This window comes from Cebus imitator, unplaced genomic scaffold, assembly GCF_001604975.1.
Source record: "Cebus imitator isolate Cc_AM_T3 unplaced genomic scaffold, Cebus_imitator-1.0 Scaffold109, whole genome shotgun sequence".
NCBI lineage: Eukaryota > Metazoa > Chordata > Mammalia > Primates > Cebidae > Cebus > Cebus imitator.
Genome location: NW_016107424.1, coordinates 1,371,356 through 1,397,418, shown reverse-complemented (window position 1 = coordinate 1,397,418; position 26,063 = coordinate 1,371,356). Strand labels below are relative to the sequence as shown.

General features: G+C 36.5%; 1 protein-coding gene across 1 annotated transcript in view; it reads right to left on the bottom strand.

Annotated features, from left to right (window-relative positions):
* The window catches only part of NECAB1 (N-terminal EF-hand calcium binding protein 1), a 154,627-nt gene that overhangs the window by 58,137 nt on the left and 70,427 nt on the right, over positions 1-26,063 (bottom strand). The window contains exons 4-5 of the mRNA XM_017538065.2: positions 21,546-21,571; positions 13,443-13,540 (exon numbers count right to left, since the gene is read on the bottom strand). Coding sequence (XP_017393554.1) covers positions 13,443-13,540; positions 21,546-21,571 — 124 coding nt within the window. The remainder of the gene's footprint in view (positions 1-13,442; positions 13,541-21,545; positions 21,572-26,063) is intronic.

Genomic DNA, 26,063 nt, shown 5'->3' with positions numbered 1-26,063 from the left:
TTTATTCCACATATTCTGATTTGTATAGTTTGGGAGCCTGGAGGTAATGTTCCATATTCTAATGTATATAAATGACCTATGCAGAACTCAAAGGCAGAATTAACAAGGAAATAAAAAGTTTTATTCTTCTATTATCATGTATTTCTTTATATATTAAAGAAGAACTGGGCTCTGTTTAGCATAATCATTATTAAAAATATTTATGTGAGAAAAGCGTGTCTGGAACTGTTACAAATATACAATTAAATATGCTATCAGTCCACTTTATATGATATTTATGCTATATTTATTCCTTGTTTTTACGTTACCAGCATGACAATCAGCTTTTGGTTTCTAAGAAATTCTAAAAATATTATTCACCTGTGCCTATCATGTCCTGCCACATTATAATCTTGGTTATAGCTCTCAAAATGTCAGAGCAGATCATGAACTAAAGATGTGTCATAGGCAAAATCATTTAAAAGGCAAGTTCAACATCATTAACTGAAGAAAAAAATCCAACTGTCAGTAAAGTTGATGATGACCTACAAAATTTTTTTAATACCATTCTTTACAAACTACAAAACTATATGAGCACTATGATTAAAACTGCTAATCCCTTTCTTTTCCCCAGAGCTCCGCAGCTGGCCACAAAATGCATCTGGTCCATTGAAGGGGGTGCCTGATTGCTTCCTGCACTGGCGGAATTCAGGCAGGAGGGAGGTATGTAGCTTTCACCCCATGAGTTGGTGAGTTCAGAAAGAGCATTGTGTTGGTCTGGACAAGCAATCATTCCAAATTTTAGAAACAGCCTGGTGATGGATATTCTGTAAATCTGCTCCCTCTTCACCATCTCCATAGTCCCGTGGAACAGACACCCATCTGGCTGTCCATCTGTCCAGAATTGGTTGTGGTCACCAATATATACATATATTGGTGTATATATACACACACACACACACACACACACACACACACACACACACTGTATATTATATATAGATAATATATATATTATCTATATAATATATATATTATTATTAGATAGTGATAGAGTGAGAGAGAAGACACTTCAAGACAGTTGGGGTGACAGACAAGTAAAAAGCAAAAAGAGCTACCATGACGATGTGCAGGAGGTGGTTTGAATACACCTAATCTCCCCTGTACCCCCACTAACACCCCTCTTGGAGGATCAAAAAAGGCTTCCTAGGGGAAGTGACAGTTAAGCTAACTCCCATAGTATCACCAGGAATATTAGAGGACCAGCTAGATGAAGAGCATAGATAACTGGAGGAGCCCTGAGGAAGGACCTAGGGAGGGCTGAGTAATGTCATCCACAAGGAAGGACCACTATACGGCAAGGTCCAGTTGGGAGAGAGAGATGGTAGGGAACTCAGAGAATAGAAAATGGCTGAGTATGGCTGAAGAGAAAGTCATCTGGTAAGGTCTGGCAAGAGGTAGAACCAGAGAGATGGGCAGCAGGGAAGGCTCAGATTTGGATGGGCCTGTGTGCTCTGGGCAGAGTCTGGACTTTTTCCTGAGGTCAATGAGGAGCCATTGTAAAGTTTTAAGGAGGTGAGGGGAAGTCTTATTTTTTATTTTTTGGAAAGATGTCTCATCCTGCAGGGTGGAGCATGGTCTGTAGATAACACTGGATAAAAAAATAATGACTTTGGTATCTGTGGCAAGGAATCCCTGTGAGAGTCAAGGAGGCTCTGCTTCATGTGGCCCAGTGGGTTGCTAGGGAAGAGGATGGACGTGAGGAACACGAAGGACAAAATCATTAGGACTAAGTGACTGACTTGATCATAAGGGATAAAGGAAAGAGCACAAGGCAACAAAGATCTAAAGGGGGTACAGATATGACAGTCATCTTTTTGGGGGTTTAATAACTATATGGATTTCTTTTTCGTATATTTACTGTTAAAATATCATTTTAAATATTGTATATGTTACAAAGAAAATTTGATAGATGTGATACTTAGTGAACCAATGTTTTTTAAGAAAATGGAAATTATGATGCTATCAAATGTTTATATGAACTGAAGAAAAAAAATCCAACTGCAAGAAAAGTTGACACTGACCTACAAAAATTTTTAGTTGTTAATGCATATATTTGACAGAATGATGAAGAAAATCAAGGCACATTTCTCTCCCACAATAAAGAAAAATCCTATAAGTTAACCCCTCACCCACCTCAATTTTATTTTACTGAAATGCTGACTTTCAAAGTAATATAGAAAGACTACATGACCATGTAAGGAAGAGAGTGATAAGCTGTATCTTCTGATGTTCCTGAGAAAAACAAGAAAACTCCTAACACAAATATTATCTTAACATTTTGCATAGTTGCCATTTTGCTTGTTGTTATAAACCAAAGATTCTTGGCCTTTGTCTGCTACATTTGGGTAATATAAAAGCATACTTGAGGCTGGGTATGGTGGCTCATGCCGGTAATCCTAGCCATTCGGGAGGCCAAGGCAGCTGAATCGCTTGAGCCCAGGAATTTGAGACCAGCCTGGGCAACATCGTGAAACCCCCTTCTCTACTAAAAATACAAAAATTAGCCAGGCTCAGTGGTATGTTTCTGTGATTCCAGCTATTTGAGACGCTGAGGCAGGAGAATAGTTTGAACCTGCAAGGTGGAGGTTGCAATGAGCCAAGATCCCACTACTGTACTCCAGCCTGTGCAACAGGAGTGAAAGCCTACCTCAAAAACAAAATAAAACAAAACCAAACAAACAAACAAAAAAAAAACAACAAGTATACTTGAATAGAAAAGCATTCAGTACTAACAGCTTTAACTCTGTGTTTCTTATTTCCTTCTTTGAGTGTCAACAACCAAAAAAAGAATCAAATCAAGAATGACATTTTTTAAAACGAGAACAATTCTTAGTTCTATTATATTTTTTCTATACGGGAATAAGTAACATTTGTTGAAAATTGTGAAAACCCTATTTATGTATAGGATAACATATACATAAATATACACAAATGGCATAATATGTACAATAGCTTTTCTTTCAAACAATAAAAATCAATATTATGAGTGAACATTATCCTCATTTTAGAGGTGACAGTTGGGAAACAAATAAGTAGATATGAGAGAATGTGACCCTCATGTGACCAACTTTCTTTATTTCCATTATTCGAAAACTTCCAATATACCTCTGCTACTTAATGATTAAATGCTAAATTTCTCAGCCAATTTGCCTTTTAGCCTGGACACTCACAATGTCCAAAATCGCTTGATGCTTCAAACACTCTGTATTCCCCAAATTTCTATGAAAATGCATTGTGTTTCTCACATTTTTGTTTCTGTTACTTCTTTTCCTTGAAGTGACTTTTATTCTATTTCCCAGCAATCTTTGGCCATAAACGTTTCACTCTTTGAAGTTTATTTTCAATACTGTTTACTCCATAACTTTCCAGATTCACTGGACAAAGTGATACTTTCCTATTTTCTATTATTACCATGTTATTTAAACCATTCTTATGAAATCTACTTAAAACTTGGATGGCAGATAGTCCTAAATTACCCATTTTGTTTTATGGTGAGACTCTTGAGGGCATTGTGTTGCAAAACTTAGATTCCTTTCCATTTCCTAGAATGACATTTCTGCTGAACTAGTGAATAAACTGAGTTGTTTTTCAGGGACATGGATTTTCAGACATTAAAAACTGAACCCTCTTTGTTTGAAAGGTGATAGTTTAAAAATACTTCTTTAAAAGCTTGTTTAAGAGTGACTATATTTAATATTAACTCAAACTCAGGAAAATGTATTTTTCATCTTGGTATATATGTTTTGGCTTTATAGATATATAATCATTATATATTCATTTGTATATGTGGCTTAGTTCTAAAGATAAAACATAATTGACTATCATTATCTTTTGGAATTTTTTCTGTATTAGTCTTTCCTCACATTGCTATGAAGAAATACCCAATACTGGGTCATTTATAAAGAAAAGATATTTAATTGACTCACAGTTCTACATTGCTGGGGAGGCCTCAGGAAACTTCATGGTGGAAGGCAAAGGAGGATCAGGCAGGATGGAATGAGTGTGAGCAGGGCAAATCCCAGACACTTATAAAACCATCAGATCTCATGAGGCACATTCACTGTGATGAGAACAGCATGGAGGAAGCAGCCCATGATCACATACCTCCAGTTAATCCCACCCTTGACGCGTGAGGATTATGGGGATATAGGGTTTATAATTCAAGGTGAGATTTTGGGTAAGGACACAGCCAAACCATATTAGATGCATTCAACTAACATAAGGGGTAGCCATGTATGTCAATTTCAAAAAAATCAATTTGATTTCTTTTAATGGGGTAGATATAAATGGAGGAAAAAAACAGATGAAGTTTTTTTTCCACCACTCCACCATACACACACACACACACACACACACACACACACACACACACACACACACACATTAAAAGTTAACTACTATGGTGGTTTTAAGGATACATACACACAAGTGGAGTTTAATTCCCCTCCCATTGAGTGTGGGCTGGACTTATTGACTTGTTTCTAGTAAATAGAACACAGCAGAAGTAATAGGATGCTATTGCCAAGATTATATTATAATCTTAGTCTGTCTCTCATTTTATTTTATTTATTAATTATTTTTGAGATGGAGTCTTGCTCTATCGCCCAGGCTGGAGTGCAGTGGCACAATCTGGGCTCACTGCAACCTGCACCTCCAGGGTTCAAGCAATTCTCCCAGCCTCAGCCTCTCGAGTAGCTGGGATGACAGGTACCTGCCACGATGCCTGGCTAATTTTTGTATTTTTCAGTAGAGATGGGATTTCTCCTTGTTTGCCAAGGCTGGTCTTGAAAGCCTGATGTCAGGTGATCCACCCACCTCAGCCTCCCAAAGTGCTAGGTTTATAGGCATGAGCCACCACACCTGGCCTCTCTTTCTTTACAATCATTCTCTACAGAAAGCCAGCTACAATGACAGGAGCAGCCCTATGCAGAGGTCCATGTGGTGAGAAATGGAAGCCACACAGCTGACTCTATTTCCTTGAAATGTGTCAGCAGCCATGTGAATGAGCTTGAAAGCAACTTCTCAAGGACCTTAAAATGACTACATTATCATGATAATCTTTGAATAGGAATCACCCACTTAAGCCTTGGATTCCTGACCCTCAGAAATTACAGCAGTAGGTAACTATTACAACTAACAAACCCTTCAATATATTTTCTGTCTTCTCAGCCATAATTTTTGCCATCTTCTCAAGAAATTGGCTAGAAACTAAATACCTTCATGCCAAGAAGACTAGAAAGCAATTCATAGCGATCAAGTTAAGATAGCTGTCCACATCTCAGCTGTGTGACCTTGAGTGAGGTAGCTGACATTTTTTGTCTTCATTTTCTAATACACTTACAGGGATAATCACTGTATCTACCCAATAAAAGATTAGGATAAAATATGCTACTAAAATAAAAGTACTTTAGCATTGTACCTGGAAACTGGTAATGGCTCCATAGATGTTAGCTATGTTATTACATTATTATTATTATTTTGGTTCATAAAATAAAGCTAAGTAGTCTCCTAGATAGACTTCAGTCTTACAAAGTAACGACACACAGCCAGTATTCTGAAACCCAGATGTATGACTGATGAAAACATCTTCTCATCCTGTCAGAAGCCAGGCTGCTTGTGGCATAATTGGTAGTCCTAAAATGTGAGTATGATCCATAACAGAAATTTAAACTGAAACCCAGAGAAATTGTAGGAAAGTTTCCCAGAGATCGCAGTTAATTCAATAACACTGCCTGGCTGCTAGAGCTACATTCCATGTGTTATTATACAACTGACAGGTCACAGGATAAATCATTCCAAATGGGTGTCACACAATACCACGTGGCCCTGAGCTATCTTATCCTGTAGTCAATGGGAAGCACCTATAATAGATTTTTTGCACACACTCATTTTCTTTTTGAAAGTACATTCTTCTGGATGTACTTATTTTGCAAATAACGACTTTGCCAAAACTAATGAATTCTCAAATAACATTGAGTATTTTTGGTTTGCAATATTTAGTATTTCCTATTTGTAAATAAGAATGGGAAGGAACAACTTCAACATGATAATAACTAATGTCCATCAAATCTGAGAAACACAACACAGACAAATTTTTAATCTCTCCCTCTGCACTTTTCCACTTCAGGCAAAAGAAATGAGTCATATCAAATTTAATTCTCGTGACAGAAGGAATCACATGCTGTGCTGTTTATCCCCCATGAGTGTTTGCATTAACTTCTCTCCCTTATCGAGCTTTTAGCATTTCAAAGTTCAGTTCTTCAGAAATAGAGCTGTACATTCAATCAGGCAACAGTAGTTCAGAATTATATTTTTGAGCAAAATAAACCAGCTTTTCTTTTTAAATAGAACAGTGTACTTTGTACTCATCCTTTCATTAGGCAGAAAATTAACTCCCAATTTATTTTAGGGATATAAGTGGTACAGCTAGTAATCTAAGTAAGATAAATAAAAGAAAATCTCTACAAAGGGGAAAAAAATGGCTGTTTAAAATTATAGGTACATGAAACAAAATGAAAGTAATTTATCACTATATCTTATTTCTGGTTGGGGTGGGGCGGAAGGATTGGTAGAACTGTCTGAAAATAGAAAACGATCATGAAAAAAATGATTACTAATAGGGACCTCTGTGACTTTGGGGTACACTAGCGGTTGATCTGGGGTTTCTGCCTACCACAGCTCTAGTAATCTGTTAAGTTTATTTTTTTTTAAGTCCTCTTGATTCAAGATTATTAGCAAGATCAAAGTTTGTTATTTATACATTCCTTTGAGAGACTATAAATAAGGTGAAATGCCAGCTGCAGTCAGCATGACCTGACCCCTCCATCTGTAAACCACAGCCTCTTCTGGACATGAAAGAGGGCCTCTGGCCGAAATAGGCTTCATAGCTGCCTCCTTAAAAAGTCAGAGAAGTGTCATTATCTATAGGCTCTTCTATTCTTTTTCCTTTATTAAAATTGTCTATTCTTTGAGGCTCATTTGAGTCTCACCTTCTTCCTGATGTTTTATCCGACTACTCGGTTAACACTGACCTCTCCCTTTTCTGAATGCCAAGTTTATTTTTGGCCTATATCAATGTACTGCCAATTAATTAAATACATTGTTTACTTACTTTTATTGTTTGTGTCTTTTCTGTTTAAAATATGTAAGAATCTGCTAATGTCTTACACGACTGTATTTATAGAATTTTGTTATTCAAGCTTTTTAAAACTGGTTTTGTAGAAAATGATCTTATTCCTTTAAGACACAAGATTCTAAAGTACTGTATAAGTCACATGTTTATTACTGCCTTGTGGTACTGAAGCAGAATTTGAAATCTTATGTAACAATAGGTGTAAAGTATAGCTTCAAAGTTCAGATCAAAAAACTGGGAGAAAATAGACAGGGCATTAAAGACTGTATACAGATTGATCAACTTCTGTAAAAGACAGATTAGGTGGGTTGTTTCTTACAGTGGCAGAGGCTCTTGATGTTCAAGCTGTAACATCGTAAAGGATGATAAATGGCATGCCATGGACAGAACAGCTACTGAAGATGGTAGCTGATCTAGTTACCAAATGTGTACACAAAAATCAATCATTTTCCAATATGTCATCAACATTATGTAGGAAGTTAGAGAGGGTGGCCATTTAAAACAACAAAAATATAAAACATATATGAATTGATTTAACAAGAGATGTTTTGAACCTATATGAGGTATCATAAAAATATTTAATGAGCCATAAAAAGCTTGAATAAGTGAGAAAACATATTTGCACCTGCATGGGAAGGGGAAATATTACCAAGATGACAATTCTTTCAAAATTATTTTAAAAAAATAATGAAAATTCTAATAAAAGTTTCCAAGCATTGAAAAAACAATTATAAAACTTATGCAAACATGACAAACAAAGGACAAAAATCTTTGCTAAAGAAGAGCAATCAGGCCTGGTACAGTGGCTCACGCCTGTAATCCCAGCACTATGAAAGGCTGAGGTGGGTGGATTACCTGAGCTCAGGAGTTCAAGATCAGCCTGGGCAACATAGTGAAACCCTGTCTCCACCAAAACAAAAACAAAAACAAACAAGCAAACAAAAAAATGAGAGCGAGAGAGAAGAACAATCAGAGAAGACTTGCACTTGTACATTTTCAAATATACCTAAGTATACAAGAATTAAGATAATGTATCAATAATACTTAATACTAGAAAAGATAGTTTACCATGGGAACAGAATAGTGAGCTCTGACACAAAACCGAGTACATTCTAAGTATTTAGCAAATAGTAAACATGACATTTTAAGTGTCGATCAAGAATGGATCATTCAAGAAATAGTACAGTTACCTATTTGAAATAAAAATCAGTAAGACTCTTATTAAGCTTTCAGTTCCTTTATAAATTCATCAAGAACCCAGAAGACCAATATTTTTGCTTACTGCTCTCAAGTACAATAGCCTTTACTTTGGATATATTTCATTCTAGTAAGTAAAAAGCTAAACATCCATTGTTTGACTTGGGCATGTAACTTGCCTTATTTTCTAATTAAAGTTCATTTTTCTAATGACAACAAACTATAATAACAAATATGAACTTCCTTGCCTAGAACTTGGCTTATGCACCTTCATCTTTTGATTTCAGGATTTAATTGTAATTTTAGCATTTAATTATCATCTGCTTCTATCTATAACTTCTTTCATATGTTCACATATTACACTGAGCTTTGGACACCTACTTATTCATTTGTCAAAAACAAAACTAAAAATATTTCTAACAGAGAAGCTAAAAATCTTTATGCCTTTGCTCATCCACAGCTGAACTCTGAAGACTTTGATTGTTCCAAAGAACAAATATACCTAATACAAGAAATGTTTTGTGTCGTGATATAATTTACAGTTGCTTATTTATAGCATGTTCATGTGGAAGCACATAAACCTTAAATAAAAAAATTTTAAATGAGAATCACTTGGTTTAAATCTCATTATCTTTAGGATATCGATAAATCAACTGGTCACATTGTGACTCAGTTTCCTCATTTTTGAAATGGGTATATTACCTTTTGCCTACCATTCCTTACTAGGATATGATGAAGAATAAGTCAAATACATATATTAAAGCATGTTGAAAACTCCAAGGTGCTATATAAATGCTAGTTGGCATTGACAGCTATTCCTCATCCTCTTTTTGGCCATAGCCACTGAAGCCCTAGCCCAGCAGGAAAGAAGAGTCATTAGGCATTGTCTGGCAACTTGGCTTAGAGAAGTCAGAGCAGTCCCCAAGAGTCTGGTGAGGCTGCAGCAATGGCTAGAAAGAACCAGTGACGTGGTTGCCAGGTAGATGCCCATCCAAGTCCCGAGCCTGTGCAGACATGACTATGCACTCTGTCCTCTATCCTCCTAGCGTATCCACCTTAGTCACTATCTTGTTCATGATCTTTGCCTGAACTAATGTGTGTACATCTACAGTAGTGTAGGTGTACACCACTGTGTAAACTCTATCGATAACCTCAAAGTGGTTTCTTATCACCTTTAAATTACCCCCAAAGCAATGTGCTAATGAGTTAGAAGGGTTAGGGCTCTCATCTCAGTTCTAAGGCCTCCTTACCCAGTTAGAGGTAGAGGTTTCTGGGCCCAGGAAGTAGGTGCTGCAGAGTCCTTCAAGATAACTAGGGTCTTCTATGAGAGAACATGTTTCTCCTGACTTCACTGAGCAACCTTTCCAGGGGTGTCGAGTTCCTCTTTGCCAGGTGCTGGGCAGAAGTCTGGCTAAGATTGCACGGGGGATTCTAAGGCTTAGGCCTGACTCAGGGCTTCTCTCCTACTGAACCAGACTTGCAACCTCAAGACACTTCTCCCCTAGTTTGCAACCAAAAGAAGATGTCAAATAAACCGTTTGAAAAGTGTTTTTTGTGGTTGCTCTGAAGTCCAAGAATAATGTTTTCATTATATTTGTAAATACTTAAGGACTGAATACTTAAAAGATTGTAATAAAACTGTAACAAATAATCAAAATGCTTGCCTTCTGTGAGCCTACGAGGGTATTTTACTATGCCACATATGGTATTATTTCAGCTTGGATATTTTGCCTGAAACAGGGAAAATTTTAATAGTAAGTCCTACATAAAATTATAGTAATGATGTTTGTCCCAAATAGAAATTCTGTGTTCTATTGTTATTTCATCTTTTTCACAGTAAGACTCATAAATAAATGATTGTGATATTTAGTGAAAGGAATATGGAGCCTTGGGAGGCCCAGATGCTCAACATAAAAATCTAGAGATAGAGGAGAGATGAAAAGATTGAGATAAAGTGATCTGCAGATGCTACAGAGAGAAACAACATAGATCCCAAAGACAGATGTAGGAGGGTAGAGAGAGACAGAGGCCCAGCAGTGCTAGGATTCAAGTCTATTTTTTTCTTAAAATTACTGAAAATGTATTGTAGGGTATGTTTGTTTGAAAAATAACTTTTAGAATGAAAAGTATATATACATTTTAATTTTGGAAAATTTCACAGCTACACTCAGTAAGGTAACTAACAAACCCTAAATAATTATTTTAAGAATGCCTTCTTCACTTTAGCTTATGATCATCTCCTTTGAAGCCCTACAAATAAGCAGGGAATTCCATTTGTGTTTATATAACACAGCCCATGATGAATTTAGCTGTAGCATCAGAATTCTACATTCGCTTTGAGATTACAAGCACTTCACATACTGATGCTATAAGTTAGCTTACCACCTCTACCCTATAGAAAGAAGAAAAATTAATTGACAAAGCTATTTTTTGTGTGTGTTTTTGTGACATTCCAAAGTCAGACAGAGGGTTCTGGTTTTAGTTACCGCTAGGACTTTCAAATGGCCATTTGGAACTTGACCTATGGTGTTTTGTTCCAGAAAAATAAGCAAAGTAAAATAATCCATGTAGCCCTTGAGGATCTGACAAAAGGCTGGGGTTGAGGGAGAAGGAGGAGGAGAGGAAATAATGACAGACTGTATCTGTCCTGAGTCACCTCATGGAGTTTAAGGTAGGCAGCTAAATCCCATTTTATCCATTCTCTGACACTGCAAACAGAGGTACTGCCAGTCAAGATAGATCACAAAAGGCTTGTATTTCATGTTTCATAAAAGCCTAGAACAATCACATCTTCTTACTGAGACAGGACTTTTTATCTGGGTAGAAATATAGAGAAAAAAAATGCCAGATTTCTAACTCCGAAGGGTCCATGTGCTAGGCAGTGTGGAGATGTCTATTCAATAGTGGCTTGAGAAATGCCAAAACTCCTGCCTTTTCCTCATCTTTGAGCTATTAAACAAAGGGGCTTTTTCTAATTTTGACCATTTCTTATTTTTGTTTTTCCTTTTTTATTTTAAATCAGAGACACATGCTTTTCTTGATTAAGCAGTAAAATATGAATCAAATGCATTTTTCAGGGTGAGTGCCAAGAAAAGGATTTTGTAACTTAAGAAACCAAAACAACAGGTTGACCTCAATTTGAATCCCACAAAACCTCATTGTCTCAATACAAGGAAAAACAACATGATTTTAGTGCATATTTGTGAGGAAATAAGGAAGATTATATAACTTGTTTTTTTCTTCCTATTAGAGGAAATCTGTAAGCTTCTTAAATTAACTTAGGAGCAATTTTTCTTTTAGGAGCAAAAGTATTTCTTTTGGAACTATATGTGTGTTCATTTAACCAATCAATTTATTTAATCCATCAATAAATGTTTTGAGTACAATTTTAATTGTTAGGTCCTGTGCTAGGCTTAGGATACACATGCTGAGCCAAAAACAAAATAAATAAAAAACAAAAATCCAGTCACCGCCCTTCTCTTTCTTTACAGACAACAAATAAACAAAAACAAAAACATTGCACAGTTTCTCATTCATTCTGATAAATTGCCAGCAAGGAACAGGTGAGATACTCTGAGATGACCTTCACTTTTTCTTAGCTAGGTGGGCAGAGAAGACCCTTCTGAGGCCATGGTATTTAAGATGAGACTTAAAGAATAAGGAGAAGAAGCTAGACACACAAAACAGAGATTTTTAAATGGCCATTGCTGGAGAGAAGTTTCAAAAGATGAAGTTATTATAGAGTTTCCAAATATTCCTGAAGAGGTCTAAAGAAAATGTATTCCGATTCCACTTTTTATCTGTTTTCCTTTTTTTTTCTCTTTTTGAAATTTGTTATTTGGATATAGGATACTCTAGATTGATGCTCCACTTTTCTTATATTTTCTGTTTTGCTTGAAGTTTTAAGAAATGTTCTTAACTTTATTTTCCAAAATTCAGCTGAGTCTTTATTGCTGCTCTCTTGTTTTCCTAATACCAGCGTCTCTTACCCAGACTAATGAACCCGTCTACTAACTAATTTTTCTAATCCTATTCCTCTATATTATCCACCCCAATTCCAAGTTAATTCTTGTATGATTTTTTGAAAGAATGCATGATTTTTAAATTTCTGCTGAAAATATTTGCTCATTTATTTGCACTTAGGATACTTAGCTATGCTGACATCATGAAAGATGTGGGCCCTCCCTAGCACTTCAGTTTCATCTTACATCTTGCTGCTCTTTGGTTTTCTGTACTTTATCCTTATTGTCCAGCTTCCTTTCCTAGAATGTCCTGTGCCCCTCTTGACTCAGAGTCTCTGCATGTGCTGTTCCCTGTGTTTAGGTCTCCTTTGTCTAGGAACTTCCTTTATCTCTAAGTGCTCAAGTGTCATCTCATCTCAAGCATGAATTAGTTGTCTTATCTTGTGCTTCTCATTGGGCTACATTGTAATGCTGAGTGGATTAGTCAGTTCTCTCACTGCTATAAAGAAATACCTGAGGCTGGGTAATTTTATAAAGAAAAGAGGTTTAATTGGCTCACGATTCTGCAGGCTGCACAGGAAGCACAGTGGCTGCCGGTTCTGAGGAGGCCTCAGAAAGCTTTCAATCATGGTGGAAGGCAAAGGAGAAGCAAGGCATGTCACATGGCCAGAGAGGGAAGGAGAGGGGCAGAGGAGGAGCCACACAGTTTTAAACAACCAGATTTCATGATGACTCATTCATTCTGTATCAGGAGAACAGCACTGAGGGAATGGTGCTAACTCATTCATGAGAATTCTGCTCCCATGATCAAATCACCTCCCATCAGGTCCCACCTCCAGCACTAGGGATTACAATTCTACATGGGATTTGGGGAGGGACAAGATCCAAAACATATCACTTAGTTTACACACTCATATCCCCACCAGGCTGGGAGCTATTTGAACAGCTCTGTGTATCTTTGTATCCTCAACACAAAGCACAGTCTTTGGCATATAGTGTTTATAATTATGTTATGAATAAATAACATAGCTCATTTAATATGAAGAAAAAACTATCAGTGGAATAAAAAATCTATGCCTTGAAAACAGGTATGATTAACATTTTCTTACCTTCTTTGTTTTGCTCATTGCCTTCAGGATGGAAAGATTTAGGTCTTCAAGTGCTGCCAGTACATTCTCATACTCGCCCAGGTGCTGAGAAAAATATTCTGAAAAGTGAAAATATTGAAATAAGTTCATATTTGAGTTTAGATAATCATAAAACAAAAAATAATCAACTAATTATTTATTCCTTAAATGAGTAAAACAAAATGCCAGCTATAAATGAAAACTGGAAGGTTTCCAAATAAGACTAAATAAGGTGACAATCTGCTCATTTCACTAAAACATCAAGAAAAAATAAAAGAAAACCTGAATAATTACTATTATCCTTGAAGAAATGTTCCTTCCTACAACTGTAGGAAAAAATGAATCTGGATCTACTGACAAGGGTGTTTCAATAAAAATAAATTGTTTTTGAAGCAACATAAGAATATAGATCTCACTAGGATAGTAATTTTAGCAAAGAGTTAAGTTACATTTTATTGTTTTTGGAGGAAACATTAAGGAAGGTAAGCTCTCTTCAAGGTTAAGAGTCAGTGCTGCAAAACATGAGATGGTCTTCTGTGGCACCTTCCATGTCACTGTCCCTGTCATAATCTTTTTGTTTTTTTTCAACAATTTAGGCAGAGAAAAAGTAAAGGCTATCACTTTTTTCAGTTGTTAGGAATAAATAATATGGTGGATTTATGATTGAAATTAAAAGTATGGAACATGAACTGATCCTAAACTAGTAATTTGAAATGTATATAAATGCAAAATCTTATATTTACTTAGGGAAACCTATACATTTCTATAATGAAAGCAAACTAGTGTAACACAAATTTATATATTGAAAAGATCTAGGGTTTTCAGACACTAAAAAATGAATAGTCCTCACCATTCCTGTGAACTCTTCCTTGGATAAACTGTAGTTTATTTCTGTCTATCTCTAATGTGCCTCAGTATTTGTGGAACTAAATTGAAATAATATATAATCACATATAAGCCACTTGAGATTACAGGAATACATTTCAGCATGTTTGATGGAAACTGCGTTGATTAATTTATTTAATACTCCAGGAACTATTTGTTGATACTGATGTTAATAACAACTGGAAAGTGCCATTGACAGATAAAATAGTTAATGTAGAGACTTCTTTAGAGAAGAAAAGAAACACAGGTAAACACTAAATCAACTCCAGATCATGGTTGTCAAAATACAGTCTGTATACACATAGTTTAAGAACAAATGACATATTTTTTGACACAGCAAAATGCACTCCTTAAAAACAAAGTGGCGTAAATTATCTCTTATAAGGATTCTTTAGAAAGTGATTAATTGGAAGATAAGTAAGAAAGCATTTACTCCTTAAATGCCTGCTTCAAAACATTTTAATTTGTGGTTATAATGTTGACTTTCTGATAAGGTTGACAAATACGTCTAACTTTATTTGTGTAATTATTTACAATAAATGAAGTCCCTGTGCAATTATTTATAACAAATGAACACTCTTCATCAACCAGTGAGCAACTGATGTGCTGCAGAATATTCCTAAGTTGGGAAAATAATGAATATCAGAACTGAGTCCATGCTATGTTGAAAACAAGCAAAAGTGTAAGAAAAATGCCAATAAATGAAGCTGTTACTTCATTTTCAGTTTAAAACTTGTATATATAATGCCTCAAAGAGGATTGTGATGGGGTTTGAAATGCAAGTAGACAAAAATATAAAGTGAAAACAGGCTAGGCATGGAGGCTCGTGCCTATAATCTCAGTATTTTGGGAAGCTAAGGCAGGAGGATCACTTAAACCCAGGAGTTTGAGAGCAGCTTGGCCACACAGCAAGACTCCACCTCTACAAAAAAATTTAAAAATTAGCCAGGCATGGTGGTATGTGCCTCTAGTCCCAGCTACTTGGGAGGCTGCAGTGGGAGGATTGCTTGAGCCTGGGAAGTTGAGGCTGCAGTCAGCTGTGATAGCACCACTTCACTCCAGCCTCAGTGAGATTATATATATATATATATAAGGGGAGAGAGAGAGAGACAAAGCCATGTTTTAAAAGAAATATTTCATTCATAGATAAGATATTTGGCTTAATCAGCACAGGTTCCTGGAGAGAATTTAAGTTGTCTTTCCACTTTGAAATCAGACCTATACACGCAGATGCAGGCACATGCTGATAAAGCACATGAGAAAAACAATTACTAGAAGCTTCAGAGCTGACACCTACTAGATTTCATTCTTTCTTTCCTTCATTCGTCCATTTGCTCATTTCAACTCTCCAAGTTAGAAAGAAAGAACGATCAGTAGATAGTAAAGAAAATGACTGAGAAGGAAGATAATTACAATACTCAAGTCCTGGATAAGAGCTTAAGTTTGAAATCTAAGTGTAAGGGTTATTTTGAGGTGGTGCAGCTCATTGTCACTAAGGCTCTTTTATAACTTACTCACTGTGGAATATGGGTCAGACCGTCAAGGCAAGGGGCTCCAATAAACTCAAAGAGGGAAATTAGATGAAAGAGTCAGACACATCCAACATAGATAAAGAGAGATAACTCCCCTCCACTTCATCATAGTGAGTGTTCACTTACTCGTTCTGTGGCCTAACATCCCTTTACTTAGTGCCTTTTATGTGCTAGGTGCTATCGTATAGGAGCTTGGAATACAAAGGTGAAAAGGCAGAAGCGCTACAGTCAGGTAGGAGACAGAAACATTCCAACAAACAACTGCAATACACATAATCAGTGTTAAAGACAGTGGTTCAAGAGCCCAGATATCAGGTGCAATCCAAATAGAGGGTAAGGCAGAAGAATTGCTTGAACCCAGGAGACCGAGATTGCAGTGAGCCGAGATTATAGTGACATTGCACTCCAGCCTGGGTGACAGAGTGAGGTCTTGTCTCAACAACAACAACAAAAAAGATAAAGAAAAAAAAAAAAGAATTCCCAAGTCTGCTCAGGTAAGTCAGAGAGGGCTTCATAGGGGAAATACCACCAATGGTTTAGTTAACAGATGAATAGGACTTAACCTGCTGGATTCTCAGAGGAAAGGCATGGAAGCAGCTGCTCTCCTGTCCCGTTTGCAGGAATATGTGTAGTTCAGCACTGCTAAGAGATAAAGAACAGAGCTGGAACATATTTGAGAATGGGAGGCAGCAAGGAAACAAATGCTAAAAGTCAGTGATGGGAGTCAAAGCATATGTTTTGGAAACATTCCTTGCCAGATGCTCTTTCATCCTCAAGTCTAGGTCAGTGTTTTTGACCACCTGCATCAGAATCCTCTAGTACCTCACTGTTCAGAGTTTGGTTTGTGGACCAGCAGCATCAGTTTCACCTCAGAGCTTGTTAGAACTTATCTCAGGCCCACTTCCAGGCCTGTTGAATCACAGTCTGCATTTTAATAAGACCCCCAGGTGATTTTTAGGCACATTTAAGTTTGAGAAGTACTACTCTAGGGACTTATTAGACATGAAGATGATTAAGAAGGTCTCATCTAGTAAATCAGAATCTTTGGGTTGAGACCTACACTCCCTAGGAGATTATGATTCAGAGTACATTCGATACCGCTATGGAAAATGGGAAGCTATGGAACAATTTTAAAAAGGAGAGTGACATCCTCAGATTTTCCTATTAGAAAAGGAAAGGATACATAAGGGATGATTTGGGGGAATGTTGGTGACACCGTCAAAGAGAAAGGAGACATCAATTGACAGGAGTGATTTCATCAGAGAACTAGGACTATAAGCCATATGAAAGCTGTGAAGTGCAATGAGGGGTGGAGTCCAGAATTTCAGCAGATCTGCAAACTCCAACATGTGGCAGGCAGGAGAGAAGGACAGTGATGGCTTTGAAAGTGGCTGTGCGTGGACCAAAGTTTTATAACAAGTTTCTCATGTTTGTGACTCATGTTTCTCATTTGAATCACATTGCCAGTGTGAAAGGGGCAAATGTATATTGTCATTAAGTCATGACATTAGAGAGAAAGAATGATTTGGAACAGATATTGATTCCTTAAAATGCTTGTCCTTTGATAACTGGAATAACTTCCTGGAAAAAAGACCTATTTTGTTGAAACTTGCATGTGGGCTTCATGAACTTGAGCAAAATAGTTATATTGTACTTATGGAAATATGTGAAAACCAACCCTCATCAGTTTAAGTGAAGTATCATTAAAAAGTAAAGTCTGAGCATTAGGTATGATGAAAAAGTAGAGCACAATTTATAAGGAGATGTAGTAAGTTATCTGTCAGAAAGCAGGCTGTATTCTCACGAATATACAATGTGCCATCTTCTCTAACAAAATGCTAACAACAAATTAGTTTCTCCCTTCCTTTTTGTATTTAAACAGTGATGTTCCATTACCAAACTACAGTTTTGTTTTGTTTTTTCTATCCTGTATCTTAGTTTTTAAAGTTGTTGAGTTTTCTGGTCAGCTTAATAATTCTGTCAGAACCAAAGGACCCACAGCTGTCACAAAAGTCTCAGTAGAAATTGGTCTCACAAAGTATTCTCAAGAGTTTAGATGAGTTTCATCTAAACTTCTCAAGCAGTTAGAATTTCTCAAGTAGTAGACTAGGTAGAAAAGAAAATAATTGAGAGAGTGTCAAAACCCACATGCTGTGAATAGGGAGATAAGTCAGATGTAGAAATGTGGGGTATTTTGAGGGGATGCAGATAAGCGACACTCAAACTCTTACATCTCAATCGCCAGTGACATGTGCCGCTGGAGAAGAACACATTAGTCTGGAGGAGGGCATAGAGCCTTCTGATTTTCTAGCACCCAGACTTGCAGGCACAGGTCTCTCAGCACTGTCTGGGCTCCGCCAGTGCAGCCTGGTGCTTCCTGCACAGCTACTGAAAAGAGCCTTGGTATGAAGGGAATAAGTTTTTATTTTGAAGTTTCCTGTACCCTAAGGATTTATCCATCTTATTTATAGACTTCATCTAACTTTTAAAATAGTTTAATATTTGGTAGATAACAACCAACTAGATGAGAAATTACACTATTAAATATATTTAACCTTGCTAACGAAGCTTTCTTACAGATATGCTTTCAGATCAAGCACATTCGTTGCAATTATCCTTTACCCATCTATAAATATTTCAACTACCTACTCTTAACTACCAAGTTCAAGATCTGCATAAAAATGAGTAGGGTTATGAAAACAGTCATAAACAGGGTAGGGCCAGGAAAAGTAGTAATTATACTCCTGAATGCTTTAGATTGGAGCTAATAATGGTAGAAATACAAACCAAAGCTTCAGTGCTAGAGTTCAAACACAATTCCCTAATTAAAATTGAGTTTTGTATTGACTGATAGTGATAAGATACAGCCAAAAAAAAAAAAAAAAAAAAAAGCCTTTAGGAAGTCCTTCACAATTGTATGTGAAGAGTGGATAATTTTGGCACCTCTGTAAATTGCTGGTGGGTGTGCACCTTAGAGAAACCTCGATTGAGGAATTGCATGTTTGGGAATCTACCATATAGAATTACTTGCACATGAGTGTGAAGATAATGTATATGAGAATAGTTACTTCAATGCTGTTTTTCCCATGGAAAGTTGGATTCAAAGTGAAAATCCATTAAAAGGAACTTGGTTGAAAAAATTAATGTGCAGTGGACACTATGCAGCCTTTAAATAAAATGAAGTAGAAGGGGATGCAATTGCACTAATCATATAGTATAAAATGCATATGCATATATATCAATCATATAGTATGATATACATATGCATATATATCAGTGTCAGTATACACATAATAATGTCTGGAAGAATATGTTCCAAGTAAATAGTAGAACTTGGTACTGGAGATGACAATGAGTGACAGAGAAGATTGACAAATTAGGTTATACACCTACATAACACTGTTAAATTTAAAAAATAGCAGTTAAGTATTACTTTCATAATTAAAATTACAAAGAAATTTTTTCAAAATAAATATTTTAATAGATTCTAAATTCTAGGTCCTTAACTTAGTAACTGACAAATTAAGTAAAAGCCTCAGAATAAAAGTTTTAGGTACCTGCAACTTGTAATTGGCTTCTAAGAAAGAACATATGAAATCTACTTTTCATGCCAATCAAGTTCTGTCCCTCCCACGCACAAGGGGGAATTTGTGCCGGGTATGAATTGACATATTTCACTTGCTAGCACTGAAGCATTTGGCATTGATTAGAATCCAACTTAAATATTTACTTTATATTCACAAAATAATGAGAAATGAAATGACACTCTGGAGATTAAAATGCATATTCTTGAACAGAGAGGGGGAGGATTATAACACGTGACTGTGAATACAATCACTGGATTTAAAAACACAGAACAATTCCTGTTGGATTAAAGCCCCACATTCCAGCTCCCTAACTAAAACTGTCCAGGGGAAATCATAAAGCTTTTTTAATAAATACAGTATAGGCACCTAATCTAGTTCCCTTATTATAGAATAAAGGCATATTTTTAAAATATATTTTTTCAGTAGAGGAGTAAGTGGAGATTTCCATGATATTTAAAAATTTGAAGTACTTTTAGGGGAAAATAGAGGATAACACAATATTCCTTAATGATGATAGGCAGGCAACATAGCATGTAAAGAAGTACCATTTAGTGTTATTATCTTAAAAGTCCTTGTAATAGTTTGCTTTCTCATCAGCTGTGGCCTACCCAGGCAAAGCTAAGTGAAAAACAAAAAATAGTTACAAATGAATGATTTGAGGAAATTACTTTGGCCTGACATATCTAGACATTTTAGAAATGGGTCTGCCACGTTAATGAAATTATCAAGATAATCTTGTGCTCTTCATTTTATCTTTTCACTTCATTGACCAGGACTGTGTGCACATAGCTGAGAGTGGACTTTATGTTGACTGCTATTCATCATAAACTTCATGGCAATGGCCTGCATGGGCCCTTTCAGATGCTTAACCATGTGTACACAATGCTACCATCTGACTGTGTCTGAAAGAATGGCGGGATTTTCCCTGCTGGCATTTCATAACTAACAAAAACATGACCTGCTTTGGTATCAGAGTACCTCGTTCCTCCATAAACATATCTTGAATTTCAGTTGGGTTTTCCTCCCTGAACCTGAGATGGACATTACGCCAGGATAGGAAGCAGGAGTTTTTTACAATCACTGGAAAATTTGAAAGCTCGTGGTTGGAGATTACATTCATTTTATTCAGCTATTGCCTCTGAAATCATGCATTCTGATATTTTGTTCTTGTATAACATCTTTTGTTATTGCTCTACCACTTTGAGGAAATGGAAATAACCACTCTTGAATATAAGAAAATGGCCCTTTTGATGTTTTGAGTTTTGGCAAACTCTAAAACTATAAGGATTATAAGATGTTCAGGAAGTGCTGCTAGTTTCAATGAGGAGTTCCCAGAGAAAACTCAACTCTAACTATTAAAAATGTTTTGAGCAGCATAGACAATCAGATCAAACTTGGACAAAGGTATTATCTTAAACATTTACCTTAAAACATAAAACCTTCCAGTATTCAGAGAGATGCAGCTGTTTCAAACTGAATAGTTTCATGTTTCATTTTTTCCATAAAATAATAAAATTCAAAAATTTTAGCTTTACGTATTTCTAATCATTACCTTGTTTCCAATCATAAAGATGAAAAAAATAAATGAAGAGGTTGTTAAACCAGGTAATTGTAAAGATTTATCTCTCCCCATTGAATCACTTACTTTGAAATGACATTTAAAGCTCCAGAATGGTTTAGGCAGGTATGAGACAAAGTTATTTTTACATTTCAAGAAGACAGCTTTATAAAATAGTAACAAAAGGCTCTTCAAAATATATTGTGCAGAGAATAATGAAGTTGTATTAAACACCAATTTAAAAATATATTGAAACTTGTGGAGAATTTGCTTTTATAAAACTAATGTACTGATTGTAATAACAATTCTTTTTCTGTGAACAAGCTAATGAGGCCCGACTCTTTCTGGAGTGAAATACATGACTGAACAATATTCATGGAAAAAGATAAATCCCTTGAGATCTCAATTTATATTTTATTTTTTAACTCCTAATCTACAACATTAAGTCCAAGGTTGATATATATTAGACATTGCTCTTTTTCCTTCTTAAACAAGTAATGTGTTTGATGTTAAAGTAACTTACCACATAGCTCTTCTGTGTCAAGATTGCTGAAAAGATAAAAAAAAAAAGTGTTATTACTTTGGTAATATTTTTAACTAAGTTTTAAAATAGTTACATAGTCTCCAGTCTATATTGTTAATTGATGGTATGTAGTTAGGGCATTTCTCTTATAAATTCTTATTATTTAAATAGTCATAGGTCAATTAACAATGATCATGTCAGATTCTTTAGTCAAATAATAATAAATCCTGAGATTTGTGTTTCTCTCTGCAACATGATGGGAAAATTAATGTATTTTGGTAAAGAATATAGGATCTGGAGCCAGAATGCCTTAGTTCAAATCCTGACTCTGCAATTTACCTTCTATGTGACCCTGGGTACTTTACATCTCTGTGTTTCAATTCATCTGACCTAAGATGGGGATAATAATAATTTCTGGTTCATGGGATGCTGTAGGGTTTAAATGAATTAATACAGAAAACCCTTAAAACTGTAATTGGCACAAAGTAAGCACTTGATGAATGAGCTATCATGAGTCCTGACTTGATAGAATTGCTAGAATTTCCATCCTAAACTCAATCTTTGAAGTAAGTTTGAGTCAATGCTTATTTCATATGATTTCTAAAACAAAATGAAAAATTACATTAGTTGTAAACTATATAAACCTATTATTCTTATGAAGGCAAGTGCAAAACATTAAGATGAAATGTTAGCAGTATAATACATGACTATGAGAAGAATAATGTCCTTTACCAAAAAAGGTATGGTATGGGAAGGCAGGTGGTTCAATATCAGGTAATAAATCAATATAACTTACACTAACACTTAAAGGAGAAAAATGATCATATTAGCAAATTCTAAATGGGAATTTTTTTAAAAAATTGAAGAGTAATTCATAATTTTTAAAAAATTTAAATAAAATAGAACTCAACCTTGTCAAGATGCTGAAGGCTATTAAAGAGCAACTGCAAACATTAGTAGTTAACTGGAAATCTTGGCTTTATACAGTTGTCACATGTCAATGCTCAATGTAGATATTCTTCCTAATCCAGTTGTCCAGTAGCCAGAAGACACATTGGTATGAACATTCCAAGTATTGAGTACTTTTACCAGCTCTGTCAGTCATTTTTAAAAGTTATTTTAAACTAAATATTGCATTCTAGACACAAAATATTTGATCTTAGATAAATTATATCTTCATAACTAAATGAATCTTTTTGTGAAGTAATATTTGCCACCAGGTGGAATATGTTAAGTCTTCTCCAGTAATTTTGGTGTGGGCTCCTATTCATTCATTCACTCATTCCACAAACATTTATTGCTATGTGCCAGGCATTATTCTAAGTGCCATAGATGTATGAGGTTGCAATAACTACAGAGATCAATCTGTCAGATTGCTTGTATCTAGAATCTCAGCTAAGAGGTAGACTCATACAGTACATAAATAATTCAAATGCAATAATATAGCTGTTACCAGGGAAATAGAGAATTGGCAAAAGGTGTCAGGAAATATATCATAGAAGATAAAATTGTGAAGCTAAATCTCAAAAGTTAAATTGTTGAGCTAAATCTCTAAATAGGAGTAGAGGAGGCAGCCAAAGGAAGAACATCTGGTTAAAAGAAACACTGTTTATAATAAAAATAAAATAAAATAAAAATATGAAGAGCATGTCATTCAGTTTCAGAAAACTGAGTAGCTTTTTTTGGTTAGAACATAGATCAATAAGGAGAAAATGGAACTACACAATGAAAGGCCTCATATGATCATCTAAGCAGTTTCTACTTTACCTTTCTGTCAATTAGGAATTATAGAATATTTTTTAGAAGGTTAATAACATGGCCATATTTGCACTTTAAACAGGCCACTGACAGATGGGTTGAGGTTGCACAATGTTTTAGTCTGTTCTTACATTGCTATAAAAAAAAAACTATCTGAGACTGGTAATTTATAAAGAAAAGAGGTTTAATTAGTTCATGATTCCACAGACTGTACAGGAAGCATGGCTGAGGAGGACTCAGGAAACTTAACAATCATGGCAGAAGGCAAAGGGGAAACAAACACCTCTTACATGGTGGGAGCAGGAGGAGGAAAGAGAGAGTGAATGGGGAAGTGCTACACATTCTCAAAAAACCAGATATTGTGAGATCTCATCACTATCACAAGAACAGCAAGAGGTAAATCTGCCCCCATGATCCAATCATGTCCCACCAGGTTCCTCCACAACACTGGGGATTAGAAATTCAACATGAGATCTGGGGGAGACACAAAGCCAAACCATATCATTCCTCCCCTACCTCCCCAAATCTCATGTCCTTCTCATCTTGCAAAATATGATCAGCCCTTCTAACAGTCCCCCAAGTCTTAACTCATTTCAGCGTTAACTCAAAAGTCCAAGTCCAAAGTCTCAACTTAGACAAGGCAAGTCCCTTCCACCACTGAGCCTATAAAATCAAAAACAAATTAGTTACTTCCAAGATACAATGGGGGTACAGGCATTGGCTAAATACTCCTGTTTCAAAAGGGAGAAATTGGCCCAAAGAAAGAGCTACAGGTCCCATGGATGCTTGAACTCCAGCAGGGCAGTCATTAAATCTTAAAGCTCTCAAATAATCTTTTTTGAATGCATATCTGATATCCAAGCCACAGTGATGTGAGGGGTGGCCTCCCAAGGCCTTAGACAGCTTCAGCCCTGTGATTCTGCAGGGTCCAGTCCCTGTGGCTGCTTTCATAGGCTGGCATTGAGAACCTGTGGCTTTTCCAGGTCCACAGTGAAAGCTGTCAGTGGATCTACCATTCTGGGGTCTGGAGGATGATGGCCCTCTTCTCACAATTCCAGCAGGCAGTGCCCCAGTAGGGACTCTATGTGGAGGCTCCAACCACACATTTTCTCTCTACACTGCCCCAGTAGAGGTTCTCCATGAGGATTCTACTCCTGCAGCAGACTTCTGACTGGACGTCCAGGCATTTCCATTTATCCTCTGAAATCTAGGCAGAAGCGTCCAGCTTCAAGTCTTGCCTTCTGCACACCTGCAGGCTCAACACCATGTGGAACTTGCCAAGGCTTATGACTTGCACCCTCTGAAGCAACAACTAGAGCTGAACCTTGGTCCCTTTTAGCCATGGCTGGAGCTGTAGTGACTGTGGCTGTGATGCAGGGCTCCATGTACTGGAGGCTGCACAGAGTAGCAGGGTGCTAGGCCTGGTCCATAAAACAATTTTTCCCTCCTAGGCCTCCAGGCCTATGATGGGAGGGTCTGCCACAAAGGTCTCTGAAATGCCCTGGAGGCATTCTCCCCATTGTGTTGCCTATTTACCTTTGGCTCCTCTGTACATACGCAAACTCCTGCAATTGAATCCATCAGAAAATGGGTTTTTCTTTTCTACCATATGGGTGGGCTGTGAATTTTCTAAACGTTTGTGTTCTGCTTTCCTTTTAAATAAAAGTTTCAGTTTCAGATAATCTCTTTGTTCACACATAAGAGCACACGCGGTTAGAAGCAGCCAGGCCACACCTTGAATGCTTGGCTGCTTAGAAATTTCTTCGGCCAGATATCCAAAATCATCTCTCAAATTCAAAGCTCCACAGATCCTTAGAAAAGGGGCACAATGCTGCCAGCCTCTCTGCTAAAGTACAGCAAGAGTGACCTTTACTCCAGTTCCAATTAAGTTCTTCATTTCCATCTGAAATCACCTCAGCCTGGACTTCACTATCTATATCACCACGGACATTTTGGTAACCACCATTTTACAAGCCTTTAGGAAGTCCCACTTTCCCTCATCTTCCTGTCTTCTTCTGAGCCCTCCAAACAGTTCAAACCTCTGCCTGTTACCCAGTTCCAGAGTTGCTTCCACATTTTCAGTTATCTTTACAGCAACGCCCCACTTCTCTGTTACCAATTTTCAGTATTAGTCCATTCTTGCATTATTATAAAGAACTACCTGGGACTGTGTAATTTGTGAAGAAAACAGATTATATTGACTCAAGGTTTGGAAGGCTATACAGGATGCTCAGCTGTATAGCCTTCCTGGAGAGGCCCCAGGAAACTTACAATTATGGCAGAAGGCAAATAGGAAGCAAATACGTTGTATATGGCAGGAGCAGGAGAAAGAGAGAAAGTGAAGGAAGTGCTACACACTTTCAAACAACCAGATCTTGTGCAATAACATCAAGGGGGGAATTCCATCCCCATGATCTAATCACCTCCCACCAGGTTTCTCTCCCAATGTTGGGGATTATAATTCAACATGAGATTTGGATTGGAACACAGAGCCAAACCATCACAGACAGAAAAAGGGTGAAAAAGAGGGCAAGAGAAAAGTTTGCAAGTTACTACTATAGGCTGGGCCAGTTCTCAGAGTGGGGAATATAACCCAAGTGTTATATAAGGCCAGCCACTGAAGGGGCAAGAAAAAGAAAAATAATTGAACTTCCATTTGTATTTACATTTACTATTAAACTTTTTCCATTTATAATTGTGTAATTTTACAAGTATAAATATTAATACAGTGGTGTATTTATATAATTGATAAATAAATCT